Source organism: Girardinichthys multiradiatus, chromosome 11 (genome assembly GCF_021462225.1).
Source record: "Girardinichthys multiradiatus isolate DD_20200921_A chromosome 11, DD_fGirMul_XY1, whole genome shotgun sequence".
In the NCBI taxonomy this organism is placed as follows: Eukaryota; Metazoa; Chordata; class Actinopteri; order Cyprinodontiformes; family Goodeidae; genus Girardinichthys; species Girardinichthys multiradiatus.
The window spans coordinates 28019975-28044705 of NC_061804.1; the positions used below are offsets into that span (position 1 = coordinate 28019975).

The window sequence follows — 24731 nt, forward strand, 5'->3', positions numbered from 1 at the left end:
AGAGGAAGAGATTGGAAGCAGAAGGCTTGTTTGAATATTTAGACACAAAAAGTTATCAATTAGTTTTTTGCTTTCTGAAGCAGCAGACATACGGAGTGTCCTCCAAGATTACTTTGGTTTAAGTTCAAGGAACACGAAGGCAAAATTGTAATTTTTCACCCAGATGCTTCTGAAGTTTGGAGTCCCATGTGACCAGACCCTTCAAAAACATTCTTTGTGTGATCTCTATCCAGACAGAGGGCTGGGAATCCACAACAGACGCATATGCAGGGTCCCGAGTTCACCAAGGACAGTTTTCACTCTGAATCAGAGGCTTTGTTTCAATAACATGTTATGTAAATGTAGATGCACCGATCAGATTGTTTAGGCCAATTTCCAATCTCTGAAGCCGATGCAGATTTTAGCGGATTCAGATTTACTTTTTTAGAAAGTTTAACATAAGAACAGCTTTCAAGATCATAATTTTTAGCTTTTCTGCCATCATAGATTATTCAGTATTTATTTTAGGAACAGAAGGGACACTATGCTTCTGTAGCAAATAAGAGTTTTACTATTTTAAATCAAAGACTAAGTAAATACAGAGTAGACATTTTAAATTGGCCATAGTATCTCATATTAACGAGTAGCATGGCCTGCATTCTGCAGGTGTGTTCCTTAGATGTGTTCCCAAAGTTGAGGTCTGGTTGCCAGTCAACTATGGTCTTGAGATTTACGTCAGAAATCAAGCAGAATAACAAAGCATAAAAGTAATATACCGGCCTTTGTGCTGGGTCTGCTGTCACTGTACCCCTGTGTGTTTGACTTTGTAAAAAAAAATATTCTAAGGTTGAACAGATTACCCGGATAATGACTCTCTCCCACTTTTATTTTGAGGACCAGAAGCTGCTGGTTCTGGGAGCCACTGCCAGAGAAAATGTAGAATCTTATTGAGAGAGATTTCCGAAAACGGGCTTCAACATTTGACAGACGCTGAAAATACAAATTAGAGCACCATTGATGTGCCCTGCTCAAATCTTGCACTCTTTTACTTCATCTCAGCTCGAATGAACAAGCAATGTCTCGACATGCCGCAGAAAATACAGCATTCTTTTAAATAGATTCTTACAATGCTTCCCTGCCTTTATTTTTACACATCTCACTGATGCGAGAAGGACTAACTTTGAGTGTTTTTACAGCATTTTAAACGATGTCCCTAAACTGAGTGTACTGTCAATTCCAGGTCATTCCAGCGTGAATTATCAGCCCCAGGAGACTCGCTCTCGGATGTCTAAGACAGTAGACCAGGTCCTTAGAGACAATGTGGCATTGCCCCACTTCATGCATTGCATGGACCAACGCGGCGCAGATCACCTTGTTCGGTTTTGGCTCGAGGCTGAGAGTTTCCGCTCGGCCAGCTGGTCACGCGTCAGAGCGCAGAACCTCAACTCCGTCCAACACAGCTCGCTGGCCGAGCCGGTCTCCATCTCCCCGGATGGCCCAGAGCTCCACCAGAACACGCTCAATGATCTCGCACTTCACAACAGCCGTGGAAACCCTTCTCCGCTGTCTAGCCGGAGGGACTCCTCAAATGCAGAAGCAGACCCCAAAGCCAACCCATCTCGAGCAGAGACCCCCGCCAGACAGGCACTTTCCAGGACAGGGACTCCCTCCAAGGGGCCGTCAAACAGCACTCTGCGAGACCTCTCAGACACACTCATGAAAAGTGAGTCAGTTTTATATATAAGTTGGTGTTTGTTAAATTATTTAGAAGCTTGTCTACCTGAGATTTTCTAAAAAAAAAAATATCTGTTTGTGAAAGTGGCTAATTTTAAATGGGTTAATGTCTCAGCTGGAAGTAGGATTCTGGTACAGCACCTTGCAAAAGTATTTATATCCTTTGAATGTTTTCACATTTTGTTACTTTACAACCGAAAACCTCAATTGCATTAGGATTTTATAGTATCGACCAACACAAAGTAGTTTTGAAGGTAGAAGTTCGTGATAAGTGATACATGGTTTTCAAAACTTTTACCAAAAAAAATCTGAAAAGTGCAAAAAGCATGCAAATATATTCAAGCTCCCCCCCAGGTTACTAACATGTACAACCATCTTTTGCTACAGTTATGGTTGCAGGTCTGTTAGGGGTATATTTTCTACAGATGTCTATTATTTTAAATGTAGTCCAAAAGGTTTGGTCTTATTTGACCAGAGCACCTTCTTCCACATGTTTACTATGTCCTCCACAGAGTTTATGGTGAATGTTAAACTGGACTTCCTATGGTTTTATTTCAACAATGACTTTCTTCTTGCCAAGTGTGGATCTCTGCAGCTCCTCCAGAGTTGCCATGGGCCTCTTTGCTGCCCAGACTGCCAGTTTAGGTGGACGATCATGTCTTGTGTCATACTTTTTGTGAATGATGGATTCAATAGAGAGATGTTTAACACTTGGGCAACTTAGTCCTGCTTTAAACTTCTCCACAGCTGTGTTCCTTGGTCTTCATGATGCTCCAATGTTCTGTAACAAACCTCTGGGGCATTCAGAGAACAGCTGGATTCATCGTGAGATGAAATAACACACAGGTGGACCCTATTTACGAGTTACATGACTTCTGAAGACAATTAGTTTATTTAGTGGTTACAGACTTAAGGGATCTGAATACAAATGAGTTTTACTTGTAAAAAAAAAAAAAAACCAGAGAAAACTGTATTATTTCCTTTCCACTTTTATATTAAAGTTTGTTCTGGTGTATCACATAATCCCAGTGAAATACATGGAGGTGTGTGGTTGTAATGTGATGAAATGTGACAAGATTTCAAGAAATATGAGCTTTTCAAGATACAGTAATTAAGAAAAACATAATTGTTTATAGCCATGTTTATACTCTACAGCAAAACATACAGGAGTTATTATCTTTCTGAAAGGAAACAAACAGTACCATGGTTTTGTAAAGGTGATATAAAAACCTGTAGAACAACCTCTGCATGCTGCGGTAACTTCTGCACTGGATGATGAAATGTGGGTTTCTGTGTTTTGCAGGTATAGAAAAGGATGCTGTTACCATTTTCACCAAATACATTTCTCCAGATGCTGCGAGGCCCATCCCTATCACAGAGCAGATCAGAAATGATATAGTTGGTAAAAAAAAAAAACCCAACAAAGTCAGAGCTTCAGTAGTTCTAAGTGTAGCCTCTGATCTGGTTGAAGTCATAAAGATGTGTTTTTTCTGTTCTCCTTCTGCTCAGCTAAGATTTGTGGAGAAGATGGTATGGTGGACCCAAACTGCTTCGTCATTGCTCAGTCGGTTGTCTTCTCCATACTGGAACAACAGTGAGTTGTCTTCTTCTTGAACACTTTGCACCGTGAGTTTTCCATGATCGTGTTCCCACGTTGCCATCCTTGGTAACGTCTCACTCCGCCTCCCACGTGCTCTTTGATCTCCAGGCACTTTACTGTATTCCTGCGGAGCCACCATTTCTGTAAATACCAGATCGAAGTTTTGACGAGTGGCTCTGTGTTCCTGGCTGACATCTTGTTCTGTGAGTCAGCTCTCTTCTATTTCTCAGAGGTGAGTCGGCCCAATTTTCTCTGTTTTCCCCACCTTTTAGGACGCAGTTAGTGCCTCCTGTTGACTCCATGTTTTACACCTGTGCTCTAAAGCACAAAGGCTCGTGGCGCAGCGACAATAATGAATCACACACACAGACAAAAACAACTCAGAAAAAAGTGACGAAACAATGATTTCGGCCGCAGCAGTCTACTCACCTACTATCATGGTGCAGAACTGAGTGATCCTACAGAAACGTGCCGTGTTTTCGGGCTTGTTCATGGTTTTATATTCTCTCATTCACAGTTCATGGAGAAGGAAGAGGCGATGAATATACTACAGTTCTGGCTGGCTGCGGATAACTTCCAGAACCAGTTAGCTGCTAAAAAAGGCCAGTATGACGGCCAAGAGGCTCAAAACGACGCCATGATCCTCTATGATAAGTAAGGCCTTTCTACCCTTAAATGGCTTCAAATATGTTTTACTGAATGTATTCTGAGAGATCCTTTTATATAAAAAGTTTCCATGCCGTGTTAAGTCCTTAATTTATTTCAGTGTTATAGCACTCAGGTTATTCTGTGATTAAATTTTCATTTAGGCTAAATGTTTCTGTCCGAGTGAATTGCTTTAGACTTGTACTTTGTGAAAGAAACAACATTGAGTGGTTAGACCTAGGGGAGGAAGAGTAGATTACATCCTGCTAACCTTGACGATTCATGGTGTGTGTGTGTGTGTGTGTGTGTGGCAGAAACACAATTATTTCAAATGTATTCATTTGTAGTTGTAATCACAAATTACAAACAGATTTTGGGTTTTAATGAAAAATGTTAGTGTCTTGATCTGAGGTCAGTTGTTCATGCTGTTATGTTTTTTGTCCAGGTATTTCTCACTCCAGGCTACCAACCCCCTGGGCTTCGGCGACTCCGTGAGGATGGAGATAGAGTCGAATATCTGCCGAGAGGGAGGGCCCCTCCCCGACTGTTTCACCACTCCTCTCAGACAGGCATGGACAACCATGGAGATGGTCAGAGTCTCTGATAACATACTCTGTAGGATTCACTTTTCTTTAACGTAACCTGTGTGGGTACAAGAATGTGTACCATAGAAGGTCTTCTGATGCATGAAGTATTCATCCGGCGAGAACCTTTTTTACATTTTTCACAAATACAAATCTTGAAAGTGTGGTGTGCTTTTGTATTCAGCCTTTCTAAGTCAATACACTTTAGAAGCACATTTCCTTGCAAATAAAACTACTAGTCTATTAGAACATGTTTCTACCAGCTTTGCACACCACCCAACTGGTATTCTCCTTCTTAAAATAACTCAAGCCCAGTCCGATTGGAGGGAGATCATCTGTACACGGTAGTTTTTAAATCTTGCAATAGATTCTGAGTTGGATTTTGATCTGGTCTTTGACTGGACCATTGTAACGCATTATGCTTTGATCTAAGCCCGTGGTGTCTAAACCTTGTGCCACGCATTCCACAATCTTCACTTTGAAAGTACTTTGAGGCTACAGAGATTCAAATTAAGTTTAAAATCAAAGGAAATTTTGAAAAAAATTGTTTAGTGGTAACTTTGGATTTAGTTTTACCTGCTCAATAATCAACTAAACATGTCTAATGGATTTTGAGTAAGTTGCTAGATGTTTGTAGTCCTGTTTACTACAATTTCAGTCTTAAGATTTTAATTAGCATCTTGCGTGAAAGGCCTCGCATCATTGTCCAAAAACACGATCCAACTGCTTTAACAGCCTCTGCTAGCGAACCAAATTTGTACCACTTAGGATTCATGTGGTGCCAGAAGATCAACCTCCGCCCCAATCTAGTACCAGCTGAACAAAAGCATTCCCAAGGTATGATACTGCCAGCTCCATGTTTCAACATGGGGATTAGGCGTTCAGGTGGATTTTCAGTGCTAAATTTCTGCTACAGCTCAAAAAGTAAAATTTTATTCATCTAACTAGAGCACCATCTTCCACGGCTTGTGACAAACAAAACCAGGACCTCTTATGGCCAGATTTATTCATAAAGGATAATTGACGTGTTGACATATTCTTCCACCTGGGCATTTGACCGCTGCAGCTCATCCAGAGTAACTATGGGCACCTGATTCTGCTTTAAAATTCTCCACAACTGTGTTTTTAAAAAATATTGTTTTTTTGCGGCACTAGAGGCCTTTATTTTAAAATGTTCGATAGTAGGTAGACAAGAAAAAGGGGCAAACTGTCTTTTTAATGGGACGAAAAACTGCTTTCGAGATGAAAGCGATGTGAATGTTTTTACCAATATTTTTGCGTATTCTCTATTTAATTTCTAAAATAGTATGTTTATCTGAAGCTTAAAAGGGATTTCTCTGAAGGTTTTGTGTTGTGCCACTGACAAATTATTCAATTACACCACAGACAAAAATGTCCCTGTCCTCATGAAAACAGAGGTGAAATCTTATTAGCACATGAAGGTCAGATGCAAGCCTCTGTAGCTCATTGTTTTCTAACAGTGTTCATCCTGTCTTGGAATTGTTCAGGTGTTCCTGCCTGGGTTCCTGTCCAGCAACCTTTACTACAAATACCTGAGCGACCTCATCAATTCAGTGCGGGGGGATGAGTTTGAGAATGTCAGCACTCACGGTCAGGGCGGGCTGGTAGACAACGACCGCTCCAGTTCAAATGCTAGCGAGAGCTCTCAGACTCAGGTGAGCTGCAGATGTTAAACCACCTCTTCATCCCCCCCAAGGGGGGTGGCAGGACATCTGCTGACATTTGCACCTGTCCTGCTGGATTACGTGAATAATGTGGAGGTCATGATCTTTCTGCTGGCTCTATTATGTCCATCATAACAAACACAGTTTGCTGTTGTGTCCTCATTGCAGCATGGAGCCAAAAAAGCAGCGATCAAGATCCTGAAAAACTTTGACGAGGCGATCACCGTAGACGTGGCCAGTCTGGATCCTGAGATGCTCTACCAGCGGCCATATGCTGGGTGAGTGTTGGTGCCCCTGCTCTGCAATCACCGAATTCGCTTATAAAATGAGGTTTTCCAATGCTGCCTGTAGACTTATAATGTTCTCTGTTTCCAGCGGCTGTGGGGATAGATTCTTTTTATTTATTTTTTTATCTCATTTACTTTTTCATTAACTCCTCTAAACTGTTTTATGATTATGCTTTAAAATACCTGAAAATAAAATAATGCGAAAGGATGATCTTACCTTCTGTTAGGTAAGATACTGAAACTACACTTTAATGGAAACACACACAGGATTCTGCACGTACAAACCTGAGGCTCACTTTCATCCCGTTTGCTCTGTCATCTGTTTTAATTGGCTCTTGTCCTCTGCCTTCTCAGCAAGATGACTTTCGGAAAGGTGAACGAGTTGGGTCAGTTTATCAGGGAGGCCGAGCCAGAACCGGATGTGAAAAAATCAAAAGGTAGGACGCACTCAAACGCCTTTCCGGCCCTCTTTAACTTCCCTCTTGTCTTTTGTTCAGTGATAGCCCTCTTCTCTGTAGCCTTGGATATTGACTTTATCCGGCTGCTCCCTGCAGCTCGAAGCCCTTCGAAATATTTTAGAGATTTTCTGGAGTGGAAAAGTAAAACACTTGTCAATTTCTGTTGCAAATAAAAGTCTTTATGACCAAGACTAGAGGTTCTCAAGCTCTGCATATATATATGAAATCATAATCTTTTTACTTTGACTTTACTTTCACCTCACAATGGTGTGGTTTAGATCAGAATATGAGAGTGTAACTTTAGAATGGCTTTGTTAAAGTCCAATCCTAACTAACCTTTTGAATATTTGTTCAAGGCTTAGACGTTTGCTGTTAGTTTGCATTTTTTATCTAATATGATTGAGCTTTTGGTATTTTTCAAAGAAGAATGAGCAAAAGATTCAGTTTTTAATGTGCAAAGCTGATAGACATGCCCTAAAAGGTTTGCAGCTGTGACTGCAGTAAAAGATGGTTCTCCAAAGCATCAACTCAGTGGGGCTTAATACAAAAGCACACCACACAGTTTTTGTTCGATTTGTAACAAAGGTAGAAACCCCAGAAGTATCCTGTCTAATTACACTTTACAATTATTCACTACTTTATGTTGCTCTATCACATAAAGCCCCAAAGAAATACTTTGATGTTTGTGTGAAGATTTCAACGTGTTTAAGGATTATGATGCCTTTGCTTGCCAATGCATCTAAGGAAAAAGCAAGTCTTGTAGGTAATAAATGCTTTCTTCCCCTGTCAAGGTTCCATGTTTTCTCAAGCAATGAAGAAATGGGTCCAGGGCAACTCCGATGAGGTGAGAAGAAAAGCTCTTAAAGTATCATCAATGATTCATATATGCTTGGCACATGGTCTCAAACTACTGTTTCCACATTATATTTTGTTTCTATGTTTTGTTTCTGATTAAGGCCCAGGAGGAGATGGCGTGGAAGATCGCTAAGATGATTGTCAACGATGTCGTCCACCAGTCAAACCACGACAGCCCCGGCATGTCCACCAAGGTACAGAGGCTCCCTCAGCATTCTCAGTAAGGATGTGTGTGATAGAAACAGATCTTTTAAGTGTCTCCTCCTGTCTGTGTGCAGCTATGACCTCACTGAGGAACCAAAGGACAGTAGCTCCCTGCAGCAAAGAGCTGTCGGCTGGATTTAAACTGGAGTGAACTGCTTTACTCCCACAAAGAACAAAGAGTTTTATCATCTCCCAGTTTACCTTACGGTTGTGTGTGTGGCTGTCAGTTTGGGTGAGTGTTTGCTAACACATGGACCGAGACAAAACTTGAAATACTTCAATCTTCTAACTCCTAAAACACTATGAAGATGCACGTGTGGGTGCCAGATGAGGGTGCTCGCATTAAATTAGAGGAAGACACTCCTATGTGGGGAAACGTTGCGAAGAAAGCCGGCACAGAGAAGCGGCAGCCTGTTGGGACTACAGCTGCTTGCTTCTCTCGGACCTACGAAGGATTCTTCAAGGACTGAATTAAATTCACTCCCACACAGCACCTTTTCTTTTAAAGCATTCCTTGTTTTTACCTGAGTTTTGCTCTCCTGGGTATGCCACATAGAGCCCATCAGCTCAGAGAAATGTACAGTTTTTGAGTCTTTGTCACAGATCAATGTGGAGTGGTTTACTAATTTCAGCTGTCCTACCCTGGCCGTTTGTGTACTGTAGAACATCTTGAAATGTGACGATGAAACGGGCAAAGAGCGGATCCAGTGGGTGGACTGACTGACCTTTATAAATATTAAGGCGCCTTTGCTGAGCGTTAGAATAAATCTTCGAGTCATGTCACAAAACTCCAAACTCCACGTCCTTAAGGTTCTATACATATATAGAGGTAAAAATTCTGGTTTATCCCTTATATGAATGTTTGTCTTTTTTTTAAATTGTGATCTTAGTTTTTATATACATAAATATATATAAAAACATTGCTGACACAAAACTCAGTAATGAATTGACTGCTAAGCTGGAAGGTGTGCTCAGTTACCTTTATTTTCTTTTTATTTCTTTTGAGCTCTGCCTAGATGTGGAAAGGAACCAGAAAAAAAAACTCTTGGTACCATGTACCACGGTTTTTTTGACATGTATGTGTACTTGATCTATAATATATTTAAACTGTGTTTGATTCAAATACAATTATTATAAAACTTGTTTTTTTCCTCTTTCATTAATACAGTTTTGGGGGTTTTAATTTCTAAAAAGTTTAAAGGTTAAATTAAAATAATTTTCAATGCTTTAAAAAAGAAAAAAGTATCACAACCGGCTGTTAACGTCTCACCACGTGGGGGCAGTGTTAGCTGCATTGTTTTGGAGTAAAGCTGAAGAAAATGCAGTATTTTAGGGAAATCTATTGATTGTAAAGGCACGACCAGTTTATATATAACACCATTTATACACAAGGCAATCTAAAGTACTTTGACGCACAGGTGTAAAGGAAAATACATATGAAAATAAAGCATTGCAGAAAAGTAAATGTTAAAATACTGATATTTAAGGCATTAAAATGAAATTACATTGATTAAAAAAACCAAAACAAAATGTTCCTTTTTATTTTATCACGGTGTGAGGAATCACAGTTCAGTAATAACAGTAAGGCCTATGATGAGCAAGGAAACTTGTTAACAAACATCCATATTTTTCAACGTATTTTTGTTAAACACTATTGGTTGTTTATTTTATTTACTTATGTTTACACAGCTGAGTATTAAAGTTCTGATTTCTACTGCAGAGTTTTACAGATATGTTTTTTAAAAGCACACTGAAGGGGGAAAAAATATCAGATTGAGTTTTTGATTATTCAAGAACTGAGCTGATCAGCTGGCATTAGTAAACATTATGACATACGAGCGTATTTTGACATCGATTATGGAGCATTTCGGTGTCATTCGATTGCAACCAGTTCAACCTTACATCTTTGTGCCAGAGTTCGACTCCAGTGGACCAAAGCACTGATGGATACTGCCATGGCTAGTCAAGGTGAAGCAAACCATGATGATGACGACAATGGGTGCCTTCAGAACTTTAACTGGTATCCTACTAATTTGCATATTTCTGTTTGAAGTTTTCCATTTGATTATTTCCCATCCATATTTGCTGCTTGTAACGTAAGTAAATGCCATTTTCTGCTTGTATCACCTTAAAGAGTTACTACTTGATTTGCAACCCTAGCTTTGGGAACTACTTACATACACTACTGCAGGTTGTATCCATGATTGGGCTAACTTGTGGGACTTGGGCACATACAGTCTGTTTATCTGGTGATTAATTTCTGTAGAAATTATGCGGGATGCAGTACTTCTGCAGGAAACATCACTGGAACTAGAAACTCATCTTAATTGAATGTATCGGCGTATTGGCCGGACCAACTTGAACTGAACTGATAGCCAAAGATCTTTGCTATTGAAATGTTGCCATTCCAGCCCTGGGCCACTTGACATCTTCCATGTGTTTTATTTTTGCATAATTTTCCTGAAATACATGCAGTGTTCTCAAATGTGGCTCAGATTATTTGCCATAATTGTGCAGAACTCCAGAAAACATATTTGAAGAAAAAAAAATCTGAATACAAACATGCTAATAAAGAGGAAAAAACTCTTGCCTTATGTGATGTCACAAGAGGCATGTGTGCATTGAAGTTGATTTTTGGAAGGGAAGATTTTATCTTGTTTAATTTACAATAAAATAGTTAAAACACAATGAACATGACAAGTTCTATAGGTGATAAAACATCAGTTATAGAAGTTGGATGAGTGATTTTACGGAAAGACCTGGCGAGCAGCTTTACAGCTGGATTGCCCGGAAATCACGCCACCTTATCGATTAGGATTTTACTTTGAAGGTCCCAGGCGGAAGCTCCTTTTTGAACAAGCGGTAACTAAACCTTGTTGAGACTCGATTAAGGCGAAGAGTGGGAGCAAAGTAAGGCGCTGTCGGTCCTGAGGCAGAGGGAGCATCCCGGTGGTTGACAGGGGAAGAGTACTGGCCCCACTTCATGTGTTTTCCTGCTTCCTGCTCAATGTTAAGCAGCTCCTTCACCTCCACCGTGACTGCTGCGCTTCCAGTTTTGGCTGTGAAAACATCTTGAGCCACATTTCTCCTTGTTGCAGCCTGAAGGAGCGGAACACCTGACTTTAAGGCATCTTCAGCTTCCATCCGATTTTTCTCAGTGGTTTTGCTCTTACAGACCAGATGTCCTGGGGGCTCGCAGGGCTGCAGCCACTGACTGTATTACTGCTTGTTGCTTATGTAGTGCTGGACAGGGAGTGGAGGAGAAGTTAAAGTCTCGCTCCTGAAGGCGGTGCGCTCCAAATGCATTGGCTCCTGGGCCGGGAGAAGAAAGAAGAAGAAGCCGGGTTCGGGATCGGTCTTGGTCTGTCCTCGGGTTCTCTTGCCCAAGCCGCTGCCACCATGTTCAGCTGTGTGGGCTGCTTCTGGGTGCTCCTGTCCTCCGCCTTGGTGGCCGTCTGCAGCTTCAGCTTCATCTCTCCTGCCTGGATCGTGAAGGACCAGCTGAGGAGCAGCCACCAGCATCAGCACCACAGCTCCAAGGAGTCGGTGAGCTTCGGCTTGCTGTGGCACTGCTCCGAGTCTCTGGACCACATGTACCGGTGCTACACCTTCGGAGGACTGGGCAAATTTGCAGAGATCCCCTCCAGCTCCTGGCAGGTAACGATGTATACACACCCTTAGCCCTAACATGTGGTTGGAGGAGAGGTGGGTAGGGCACGGCTGCATGCACGAATGCATGGACAGGTGGCCAGTAACTGTTTATATATGATTCAGTTCAATCCCAGTTACAGAATCTGATCAAGAACATTACATACAATTCGAGAAAAAAAAAATCTCCTGACTGACATATCAAACCATGCCAGACAATGTCCAGACGTTTATCGTAGAAAAACATAACCTTAACAGCTGCTTATCATCAGTTTAATAATATTCATTGGGACTGCTTGTAAAGATGTGTAAATGAATTAATCTTTCATTGCAGTAACATACCACTGAAAAATGTAGCTAAATCCCCACACTAAAAAATAATTTTGATAATGTATTTAACATTTCGTTGATCAGATTTTTTATGAGCTTCTAATTAATAATTGATGTTTTTCTGTTAAATGCAGAATACAGGAAAACATGATCGTCAACCAGGGCAGATGTTTGCTAATTGTCAAAAGTCACGAAAGTCTTCAACATAAAAGCTTCTTGCCTAAATTTGTCAATTTCTACAGTAAGCACTAATCCAAAAGTTTGAAACAACTGGACCTGTTGCTAGATGTGGGCCACTTTATCTTGCCACCATGCACACTGAGCAGGACTTTATACAAGGAAAAAGAAAATCCCCAAATCTCACTATTGTTGGCATTTTGTCCCCATGACAACCATTAGATGCGGTCTACATGCTAACTGATTGTTTGAGACACGCCAGAAAAAAAACGTTTCTGTCCTACCATCACAAAAGTATTCATACGAAGTTTTGCACTCTACTGAGACTTTAACTGGAACAGTATGCTTTAGTCAGATTAATACAAGATAGAGCTTTTTGGCAACAAACATGGTGGCTCTGTTGTGAAACAGAATATGTGGAATAGCAGCTCAGGCCCACTGTAATGTACAATGAAAGATCTGTGATGCCGTGGAAAACCTGTTAGACTGCATGGCATTATAAACCTTTTGGGGATATGAAATAAAAATATGGTGGCCTTTGCCGGTAAGCTAAGAAATTGGTCGTCATTCAGTTCTTTAGCAGGATAATAATCCAAATCATATAAAGAATCGAAGCAAAGCTGGTCGACCTGACACACAATCAGCCTTCTTCCATGGCCATCTCAGTTCCCAGACCTAGATCCTACAGAAAACCTGTGTTGTGATCTGAGGAGAAGACTTTATAAATGGAGAACCCAGGACAAAGAAAAATGGCTAAAGATCACTCTTTATGGGCGCGCCACTTGAGGTGTAGGGGTTCGAGTCCTGGACCCGGCAACCTTTGCCGAAGGTCTGCCCCTCTTTCCTGTCTGCCTACTGTCGAAAAATAAAGGCCTCTAGTACTGAAAAAAATATCTTTAAAGATCACTCTTTCTCCATATTTATGAATAGTTAGAGGGGAAGTTAGTGCTGTCTTATTGGTGAAATGTAGATTTTACAAAGTATTGACAGCAAAGACACCAAAAATTGTTCCAACAGTGATTTTGATTCAGAAAGTTATTTCTTTAGAGTTCATGCTCCTGCAAAAAATATATGATCTAATTTTAATAAAATAATAATTTTTGTAGGGCTTTTTGCACATATTTATGTGACAGTTACTGTTAGACACATTTTGTGCCTTAATAGACTGAACATGAAGTGACCCCTGACAGTGCCCATGTGTTCAACAGTAAACCAAAGATCGCATAAAGCTGTGTTATTCTCCTCCGAAATTGTTTGTTAAGAAAAACACTGACATTTAAGGAAATGGTTTGCCTTTCAGTCAGGAAAAATAATGCATTGATCATGAACAGGGTGCATCACACAGCACGGCATCGCCAGCGCAGCACGCCTAGACACACATCAAAGCTGGGAGAGTGGCCACAGTTTGGCAGGCTGCTCTCTGATTCAACGCTCCCCCACCAGCAGGAATTTCTAATTTCTTCTCAAGTAAGTCCTGGTAAAGAGTGTCCAAGCGAACCACACCGAGGATGTAAACAGCTGTGCAGTTTTATCACACCTCCACAGGCATCCTTGCAGACAGAGCGGCTGGGGGTGAACATCAGCATCTGTGTGCCAGTTCTGATCTTGCTTTGTTGGAATACATCTTTGAGAAAAGTGTTGAAAATATGTGTGTTGTGAGGTAGAGTCTGAAATCTTTACGGAGCAGAAACACTGAGCCTTGACAGCAGGCTTGTATTTTGGAAGCAAGTTTCGAGTTAATGCCATTACTGACTTGAGGCTGTTTGTACCCACTTCCCCCCCTGTGCTCAGCACACCCACCAGCTCAGAAGTTATGATTTATGTATGAAGGTAAATTAGCATTTGAAAGGGAGTTATTAATAAGTCCTGTTTGTGGAATTGTAGTACAAAAATCTTGGGATGGAGATGGACAAATGTAACTCAAAGGGCAGTACAGATGTTGCATCGGCAGAGAACGACAAGATCAGCTGCAACATGTCGTGCATCTACCTTAATGTCTGTACGCTGGCCTGGCTGGTTTTGACCTGGAGGATGTTGCATTATGCACAAAGACACTTGTCCTATACAGTACCTCTCATCACATGCTATCCTGCTGACTTCGCAGCTGAGGAGTGAGATCAGGTGCTCAGCTGGCCATAATGTTTCCACTAGGCAAGGGTGTGTATGAGATTGTCATGGTTTAGTCACCTTGAGTAAAAATACCATTGTTTCAGGGTATTATATGCTTAACACAAAGTAACTATCACATTATCTAGTTGTTTCAATTTCAGAGAGCTTGGCTTGTAGTTTGCCAACTATATTTCATTTAGTTTTACATTTGGAGTGAAGGATAAGGCTCTTTCAGTTTCCATTACCGTGTTTTATACCATCACACATATTTCCCAAATAGCTGAATTAACATTTTCTGTAAGTAGGAGAAAAAATGTAAATGGTATTTTTTTAGCCAGCCCATTCAGGTATTCTGTGTTAAATATCGCTGGAGAACACTGCAGCCACTCCAGCACGTTCTCTGGTAACTTTCTAAGGATTTTTCCATAGGAAAGGTTTTATTTGTTTGGACAGTAGATTTTAAAAGCTTCATATCAGAAACCAGCCTTCAGAGTAATCTACTGCTTAACAGGTGCCTAATAAGTCCTGCTGTTAGGAGATTCTCCAACAAACTCACCAAAATTTACATTTGAAATGTTTATGGTAATTTCTTTGACTTTATTGTGCTACTGTCCTGTGGCTGCAAAGTAAGCCCAAATCATCAGCACCCCACCACCGTGCTTGACAGTTGCTATGGGGGTTGCTTGTCTGATGTCCCTTTAGTATTTTTTTTTTATCCACCATTAGAATACGTTTTGTTCCACCATTGCAACTCTGGTTTTGTTTGTGCAAAGACCAGTATAACAGAATCTTTCTAGGATATTCAGATCTAAAACTGCAAATCTAAGCAGTCCCGGTATTAGAGGCAAGAAGCTTCCAGCTCTTAAACCTTTTGAAAAACCAAACTTGACTCAAGGTCGCGTACTAATTACCACCACCCATGCTTTGATTGAGTTCAATATAATACACTGTTAAGAGCCCATTTGGTTAATATCAAAGGAGATTTAATTATGCAGCCAGTGTTCAGTTTGGTAATCCATATCTTGCCCGTTATGAGCTTCTCTCTGTTCAGCGTGTTAGTGAGCATGTGTTTGATGGACCTGCTGTCCTGCACGAAGCGACTCGCGTTATCACGGCAGCAGACCGCGGTGCAGGGTCCTGATCCAACCACCATCAATAAAGTTGAAGGGGCCATTAGGTTTTCATCAGAATCACTTTATTACTCCACCACTCCTCACTGATGGGTTTGTCTAGGCTTTCTGTGTCCAGCTTGTCAACAAACTGTGGTCCAAATCACAAAAAGCGGACAGGTTGTGCACTGTGTGCTTAGAATAGCAGCACTGTGCCTGAGACGCACACAGACACATGCTACTGGTTCTTCTCTGTGTTTGTGTTAGTGGCAGCAGGCAACTGTTAGTTTGCACTGAGGGCTTTTGTCTTTATGAGGACAGTCATGACAGGATAGGAGAAGGTGGTGAAGGAGGACTGAAGCTCCCTGTGAGGCTGGCCTACTTGTGCTGTACTTTCTTTCTGTTGTTGCTCCATGATGTCAAAAGCTTTTTCTCTGGAAAGCTCTGTATCGTTTCTATGAAGCTGGGCATTCTGGTGTGCAGGGCACTACATGGAGACCCCCGTCTCTGAAATCTGAATAGCACAAAATTGGTACTGGCACGCTTTACAGAAAGTGTAGGTCTATATTGGAAACTGGCAAAAAACCCTGATCGGTCCATGTCTTTTTTTTTTATTTGTTTGACATTTTTTGGCACTAGAGGCCATTATTTTTCATTTTTCCGACAGTTGATAGACAGGAAGGAGAGGGGGAGACATTCGGCAAAGGTCGCTGGGTCCAGGACTCAAACCTGGGACAGCTGCATCGAGGACTATAGCCTCTGCACATGGTCGCGCGCTTAACTCCTACACCCCGAGCGTCTCGACCTGGTGCATCTCTTTTTAACTAAAGCTATTGAAAAAGCTGAACAACATAGCTGTTTGTAATATAAACACCAACCACCTCTTTTTTTCCTCTGCAGTGTTTGTTGTTTCATTGGAACATTCTGTATGTATTGCATTGCATTGCATACTTTGGATTATTTATACGTTGCTTTCAAGAGGTAGGTGTATGATTAAGGTGTGCTTCCAGGTGTGCTTCCTCTGTGGCAGTGTGTTCATGCTCTGGGCTTTTTTTTCCCTAATGGTCGGCTTGTAGCTCCAGCGAGCAGTGGCCGGGCTCCAGGAGCACCAACGGGGACGTGTTCGAGTCCAACCCTGTGTTTTGCCCTTCTGTGAAGAAAATGGCAGCATGTCAAAGCTGAGATTCTGGGCTGTGGAGGAAAACGTTATCTGCTTCCTCTGAAACCTTCCTTTAACACACAAGGCAGAACCGTTGGCTCATGTTGTCTTCCCGCATGCCAGGAAGATGAATTGTAGACGTTACTGGAGACGTTTCGCCTCGCCTAATTGCCAGTTACCTACAAAGAACACTTACTGGTGCATAAACCATGCTAGAGGCTCATTTCATCACTCAGTGAGCCAGAACTACTTTTAAGTAGGTAGATAACTCATTTATTGAAATTCACCTCTGAATCCTTTGTCTGGCAGGATCATGCCTTTGTGTTTGGCCTGAATGATTAAATTATTATGTAGAGAGGAATACATCGTAGAAAATGTTTGGGAGAGCTGTCATCATTTAGTTACATCACCTAACTTTTATTTACCATCCTCTTTAATAACTGTTTTGCATTAAATGGAAAGTTTACATGGTTTGTGCTATTTGTGTCACTGCTGCCTGCATGGATGCAGATGGATGAAGGTCAAAGTGAGTTTCAGAGATGTGGCTGAATGTGTTTCGATGCCCATATTATTTATTGACAGAACACGACAAATATACAATATACTGCATAGTGAAGTCCTGTTCAGGATCTGTTGTCCACTCTTGGCAGCAACAACTGCCATCAAGTGTTTACAGTAACTGGCATTGAGTCTTTAACATCTCTGTGGAGGATTTGTTTTACTTTTCTTTGCAGAATTCTTTTCTCTCAGCCGGATTAGAGGGTTTTCTAGCATGAACAGCCTGTTTAACGTCATGACACAGCACCTCAATTAGATTTAAGTTCAGACTTTTAATTAGAAAAAATATTTTTTTCTTTGAGATATTCAGGGGAGGATTTATGGTCCTGAATTGTTGACAGGACATGTCTCTTCTCTTTCTGGTTGAGAGCAGGATTCAGGGTTCCATTAGTTATGACAAGTCAGGTCCTGCAGTAGCAAGGCAGCCCCAGATCATAATACTACCACCACTATGTTTGACTGTATCTATGATATTCTTTTCCTGAAACGCTGTTAGTTTTATACTACATGTAACATGATGCATACCTCCCAAGAGGTTCTGCCTTTGTGTTGTGAGTGTACAGAATATTCTCCCAAAAGTAATTTTTTTTTGTTGCAAATGTGAGATGGGCCTTTGTCTGCTTCTTTGTTGAGTAGTGCTTTTGGCCATGGTCCTCAGCCATGGATCCTGTTTTCATCCCGTCTCTTTCCTATTGTTGGGATTATGAATATATTATTTAATATTTAAAATGAAGACTTTAATATTTTATTAAATAATATTTCAGTCTGTTAAGGGTTGTCCTGTGAATACCAGCCCAATAAGGCGATGGTATTAGGATAAAATAGAAAGGTGTGAGACGAGCTCTGACATTATTGAACAGCATAAACTCTGCACATATATGGAATGAATTCACACAACTTCTTAAAATACAAGAATTTATGAACAAAAATAAGTCAACTCAAAGTCAAACATATTTCAGTCAACAAACTCTTTACTATGCTAAAACAATCCAACTAAACTACCAAGCAGAACAGTTCTTACTGGCCTTTCATTTGTAACCCATGGTTGTGGTCCCAACACTATTGTTGAATCATGACTAACATAAACTAAAAGCGTTGTACACTGATACGCCATTGAAATTCAACTTGCAATGGAGTGATAGGGCCTCTATTTTCTTGTATATTAGAGACACACAATAGTTTTTAAGTTAAATTTGAAGTCTTTGAACTGTTACTGGTAGCACCTTAGTTTTAGATTTCCAGTTACAGAGAGAGATCTACAGTTTTTGAAGAGCAGTATTATATTTCCTCTCTACAGTCAAACAGCTGTTGGCATGCTTTTTGTAGGCTGCAGGTTCAGAGAGGGACTCTCCACCTCATTTGCTGCCTAATAACAGAATGATGGACAAGGTCTGGCCTTTATCTCCCTGAGCCACATGAGAGAAAAATGAAGAGTCTGTTCTCTGAGCTGGCCTTAGGCTGGAGGGGGTGAGCTACAAGATCTAATGCCATACATGCCACACATGCAAACACACCACAGGGACCAAGGGTAACCTGGAATGCTTTCAGACAAGCATGTGAACAAGCAGAAAGCTTTGAAATCTCTCTGGACTCTGGTTTACTCCTCATGTTTGCTGCAGTGAAGCATCTCTCTGTCTTCTTTACCCCACATGGCTCTTCTACTTTATTGCTAATGGGAATCCTCTGTGGTGAAAGCCATTTATGTGGAAGTGTGTCTGCCCTGTTATGAATGATGTTATGGAGTCAAAAAGCTGACCTGTCTGGCTGCTTTCTCCCCCAACGATGAACACTCTTTCATCCGTTGAAAATAGAGTGCGGCACAGCGGCAAACCTACCAAGACAAGGACGTCCACCTAAGAGAAGCGGACAGAGAAAGAGCCAAAAATTGCTTGGTAACTCTGGAGGAGCTGCAGAGATCAGGTGGGAGAATCTGTCGACAGTTGTGCTCCACACATCAGGGACAAGCAGAAAAGATTAAGAAGTCCTGTTTGCCGTTGCCACAAGCCACAGCAAGCATCTGCAATATGGCGTGCTCTTCCTTTGATGGAAAACTAACACCTTACATCACCCTGAAGTAGGCACAGAACAATATAAAAATCTAGTGTCATAGTCATTTTGAGCAAAGCCATCACAGTTATCTACATTATAACAGGTTAAAAAAATATGTTAAAAACATGCAAAAACTATTATAGCAGGTGTAAGATAATTCACTAACAGTGAAACTGACAGCATGAATGTAGTTATTAAAATCATTATTATGATCAGTTGTAGTAGTAAAATTATATTGTATACAATAACAAACTTGATAACTGTCCCTTGTCCTGGATATTTACTGTCTGCAGACCAAATCAACATTGCACCAGCAGGTACACTGTTGAGAGTCCAAGAAATCCGAGAACAAAGAAGGTAAAAAGACAAACCAGACCATTCTGAAATTGGCAAACATCCAGCTAACGGTGAACTTGCTTAGCATTAGCCACTATGCAGCTAGTGGTATCTAGGAGCACTCTTTGTGCAAGTCTGAATTCCTTGGTGCTTATTGGTGGATGAAATATTCCCACTTTGCTAAGCATCTTGAGATGTTTTCAAAACTAAATGTTGAGTTGTTAGTATCACTATAACACAAATGGTTTTAATGGTGATTTCATTTTTAAAAGCGTGACAAATTACACGATGGTAATCATTTTAAAAAGCGGATACAGCTGGCAGAATGAAGTGACAATAGATTAGGATAAATAAAGAAATTTCCTGGAAGAAAACCTTTTAGAGGTTTAGAGGAACATACAGTCAGAGCTACAATAAAATGGGTTTTATCAAACCACATTCATTTGTTAGAATGGAATTTGTACAAACATTTGAAAAACAAGCATCCTTCTCGTTCACAATTACACAGTAGTTTATGCTTGTGTTTCTTGTGAAATCCCAAATAAAATGCATTGAATTTGGAGGCTGCAATGTGACAAAACGGGGAAAAGGGGTTCAGTCTTTGTATGATGAGATTGCTCAAAGTGAAATGCTGTATAAACATGTTCTGCTTTTATTGGGCGGGATGATAAAAGGATAATGAAACTAGACATTGATGTTATTAACAGGGATTCTGTGTCAGCTTTAAAGCCGTAATAAAGGGTTCATGGAGAGATGGCTGAGAGACGTTTGGGAGCAGAGAGAAACCAAAAAAGACCTGCAAAGTTATTTCACTGACATTCTTTCTGTCATCACCCTGCAAACAAAAGCGCCAACTGATCCCAAAGCAGCTCAGCATCCACTTAAAATCACCACACAAAGGAGCCATTATGTTCCATTAATGAGCTCCTGGTCCTTTTAGCCGGTCACAGTTGGAGAGGCTCCACCTGTAATGTTCTGCTGTCCTCCTCTGCACCTTCATGTACTTACCTGCAAGCTTAATGAGGAAGAAATAAGCAAAATGAAGTTGTAGGTGTCAAAGGTCGTGTTGTACAAGCTTCTTGTGGAGCTACCTGTTTGTCCAGTGTCCAGTTTAGAGCAGTCATATCATCTTTGTTCTATTGGCTGCAGGCGGCCTCAGATGGCAGCTGGCTGCTACTTCATGATGCAAAGCCACCCGAGGCTTTAGGCGGGGACCAGATATAAATTATCAATATTATGCTTTTGGTCGATCGTTCAACTTGATTTATTCCAGGTACATAAATAGTTGTAAAAAAGCTGAGAAGTTGGAACCAGACAGAGGGATGGATGTTTGGTCCACTGACAGCACTTCAGTGAAAAGTGCTGCTAACTTATTATCATACAGAGCATGTTTATTCCCAGACCACCGCTTTTTGTGTGACAAAATAATGGTAGGTGTTGTGTGAGCATAGAAATGCATGAATGGATGGAACATTTATACTGCCTTGTGACTGTCATTTTTATGCACTCATAAGGCGGTCCCTCTGAGCTTTGAACTAAAATTCATTCTAAACTCCCGCTGTTTATGGTTACAGAATGCAAATAGAGTGCAATATGATGTAGAAATGATAATGGTTGAAAGGTAGGGTGCATAATGATATGTAGATACATCTGGCTGTTATTTATCTTTTGTATCAAACTGAGCAGACAGTGTTGTCAGCCGCTTATAAGTATTATGTGTTGAACATATTTTTAATGTTCTTGTCTTCTGTTGAAAACACTTGGATCATGCTGTGCTTAAAGTTTAGGTTCATGTAAATGTTTAGGTTCAAAGTAAATGTTGTTATTCATTTTGTTATATTACAGTAATAACAGATTCTGCAAAGTTGCAGTGGTAATGCTTCTAATGAAAAATATTTTTAAAACGCTTAAAAAAAAACAATAATTTCTTCCAGCACCGCACTAAAAATTGTAGAAGAAGCCAACCTTTCATTCGGAGACACTGGAGGTAAAAAGAAAAATTCATGCGTCTGGTGACCATTTATAAGCATATGTGACTCCTGTCTACTGGAGCGTCCTGTACGAACGCGGGATTGTTGGTAAACGATAACATTTATCTCTTTGTTCTGCTAGACACAGCTAGAAGAACAATTCCCTCCTGGAGCTACCCAAGGCCCTTTCTGGCTGCAGCTGCACACTAGCTTTCACTAGCATTTCTTGTGAATAAAATGCAATAATTAACTGATTGTAAAGATGAAAATAAGTAAAAAGATAATTCTCACAACAATGCTTGCCATTCTTCATGATAGGAATCACAGGCGAACATTCAAGTAGGTTGGGTCATCAAGGGAAGTTTACCTTGAAAGCGGACCGCAAGATGCTAAAAGAGGTTTCCAAAAACCCTAAAATGTATTCATCAGCAGGTTTTTGCTACTGTTGATATAAAAGTGCATGTCTCTACAATCAAAAAAGAGATTGCTTTAGTTCAACTGTCATTGGAAGAAACCTTTGTTCGCTACCAACAACATGGAAGACAGATTAAAGGCTGCAACAGATGACATAGACAAACACCAAGACTTCTCAGTATAATATTTAATTATGTGGACACCAGAACAGAGGACATATTTGGTATAAAACAAGAACAGCCTTCCAGGAAAATAAGTTTGCACCAACTGTAAAGTACTGAGGTGAAGGTAATATGAGAATGCTTTGCTACAGCAGGACCTGTCCAACTCACCATAATAGAGTCCACCACAAATTCTACCATGTATCAGAGGTTTGAGGAAATGTTTCATATTTGCTTGCCCTGACTTTTCAAATTATGACAACACACAACACATGGGTTCAGCCTTAAGAAGGGGTGGAAGAGTTCATCAGTTGGCAAACATAACAAAATAGGAGCCTACTTGCAAAGTGGGATATACTAAAATAATGATTTAAAAGAATTGTTTTTTTTGTTGCCATTGTCTCATCCTATTTTTTATTTTTCACATTTAGGGATCACTTGAGTATCTGGGATACAATGTAAGTACCCATAGTGGTCAAATAATATTAGTCAAATTAATCTCAAAGTAGGTCAAGCCGTCAGTTGTGTTGTGTCTTCCCAAGCTACTAAAACGAAAGGTGTACAGGTCCTTCTCAAAATATTAGCATATTGTGATAAAGTTCATTATTTTCCATAATGTCATGATGAAAATTTAACATTCATATATTTTAGATTCATTGCACACTAACTGAAATATTTCAGGTCTTTTATTGTCTTAATACGGATGATTTTGGCATACAGCTCATGAAAACCCAAAATTCCTATCTCACAAAATTAGCATATTTCATCCAACCAATAAAAGAAAAGTGTTTTTAATACAAAAAACGTCAACCTTCAAATAATCATGTACAGTTATGCACTCAATACTTGGTCGGGAATCCTTTTGCAGAAATGACTGCTTCAATGCGGCGTGGCATGGAGGCAATCAGCCTGTGGCACTGCTGAGGTCTTATGGAGGCCCAGGATGCTTCGATAGCAGCCTTTAGCTCATCCAGAGTGTTGGGTCTTGAGTCTCTCAACGTTCTCTTCACAATATCCCACAGATTCTCTATGGGGTTCAGGTCAGGAGAGTTGGCAGGCCAATTGAGCACAGTGATACCATGGTCAGTAAAGCATTTACCAGTGGTTTTGGCACTGTGAGCAGGTGCCAGGTCGTGCTGAAAAATGAAATCTTCATCTCCATAAAGCTTTTCAGCAGATGGAAGCATGAAGTGCTCCAAAATCTCCTGATAGCTAGCTGCATTGACCCTGCCCTTGATAAAACACAGTGGACCAACACCAGCAGCTGATACGGCACCCCAGACCATCACTGACTGTGGGTACTTGACACTGGACTTCTGGCATTTTGGCATTTCCTTCTCCCCAGTCTTCCTCCAGACTCTGGCTCCTTGATTTCCGAATGACATGCAGAATTTGCTTTCATCTGAAAAAAGTACTTTGGACCACTGAGCAACAGTTCAGTGCTGCTTCTCTGTAGCCCAGGTCAGGCGCTTCTGCCGCTGTTTCTGGTTCAAAAGTGGCTTGACCTGGGGAATGCGGCACCTGCAGCCCATTTCCTGCACACGCCTGTGCACGGTGGCTCTGGATGTTTCTACTCCAGACTCAGTCCACTGCTTCCGCAGGTCCCCCAAGGTCTGGAATCGGCCCTTCTCCACAATCTTCCTCAGGGTCCGGTCACCTCTTCTCGTTGTGCAGTGTTTTCTGCCACACTTTTTCCTTCCCACAGACTTCCCACTGAGGTGCCTTGATAGAGCACTCTGGGAACAGCCTATTTGTTCAGAAATTTCTTTCTGTGTCTTACCCTCTTGCTTGAGGGTGTCAATAGTGGCCTTCTGGACAGCAGTCAGGTCGGCAGTCTTACCCATGATTGGGGTTTTGAGTGATGAACCAGGCTGGGAGTTTTAAAGGCCTCAGGAATCTTTTGCAGGTGTTTAGAGTTAACTCGTTGATTCAGATGATTAGGTTCATAGCTTGTTTAGAGACCCTTTTAATGATGTGCCAATTTTGTGAGATAGGAATTTTGGGTTTTCATGAGCTGTTTGCCAAAATCATCCGTATTAAGACAATAAAAGACCTGAAATATTTCAGTTAGTGTGCAATAAATCTAAAATATATGAATGTTAAATTTTCATCATGACATTATGGAAAATAATGAACTTTATCACAATATGCTAATATTTTGAGAAGGACCTGTATATGCAATAGAGTGACTGGGGTATGTAACAAATAGCAGGTATACACAGTAGTTTTAAAAAACCCATTAATATTAATATGATTGTAGCATAAAGAGCAGGAGTAGAGGCCATGGCTTGAGCTAGGCCAGAGGTCAGCACCACATATAGGAGAGTGACTGTCCAGATGATGGATAGAACAGGTAGCTTAGTAGGAGATGAGGAGGAGAGGGTTCAAAACACGTCAATCTGCATTTTACACCCATCTCTGTGAAGCAGAGAGAAAATCAGTCTGGCTGAGGAGGAGAAGGATTTATGATCTCATCTGCCTTGAAGGATGGATCTACCCTGCAGTGTATGATTTCTTTCTGCTGCTTTATATCTCTCTTATTTGGTATTCTCAAAGCAGTGGACAAGGTAAAACACTTTAATGTGCACCTTCAAAGCCACCAGTGGACAGAAATCTGATTATACTCTAAAAGCGCAGCAGCAATGTTGTTTTTTGTAATAATGGCTGAATTCCCAGTAGC

The 24731-nt window shown here is 40.8% G+C and overlaps 2 protein-coding genes across 2 annotated transcripts in view; both read left to right on the forward strand.

The window, feature by feature from the left end:
• Window positions 1–9174, forward strand: part of akap10 (A kinase (PRKA) anchor protein 10) — a 16715-nt gene extending 7541 nt beyond the window's left edge. The window contains exons 4-15 of the mRNA XM_047378849.1: window positions 1220–1702; window positions 3017–3115; window positions 3223–3307; window positions 3422–3545; window positions 3831–3967; window positions 4404–4548; window positions 6051–6218; window positions 6396–6505; window positions 6869–6951; window positions 7764–7816; window positions 7929–8021; window positions 8106–9174. Coding sequence (XP_047234805.1) covers window positions 1220–1702; window positions 3017–3115; window positions 3223–3307; window positions 3422–3545; window positions 3831–3967; window positions 4404–4548; window positions 6051–6218; window positions 6396–6505; window positions 6869–6951; window positions 7764–7816; window positions 7929–8021; window positions 8106–8111 — 1586 coding nt within the window. The 3' untranslated portion in view covers window positions 8112–9174. The remainder of the gene's footprint in view (window positions 1–1219; window positions 1703–3016; window positions 3116–3222; window positions 3308–3421; window positions 3546–3830; window positions 3968–4403; window positions 4549–6050; window positions 6219–6395; window positions 6506–6868; window positions 6952–7763; window positions 7817–7928; window positions 8022–8105) is intronic.
• Window positions 9175–9318: 144 nt separating this feature from the next.
• Window positions 9319–24731, forward strand: part of LOC124876239 (transmembrane protein 211) — a 169517-nt gene continuing 154104 nt past the window's right edge. Inside the window, exon 1 of the mRNA XM_047378855.1 lies at window positions 9319–11688. Within this exon, the coding sequence (XP_047234811.1) occupies window positions 11332–11688 (357 nt within the window). The 5' untranslated portion in view covers window positions 9319–11331. The remainder of the gene's footprint in view (window positions 11689–24731) is intronic.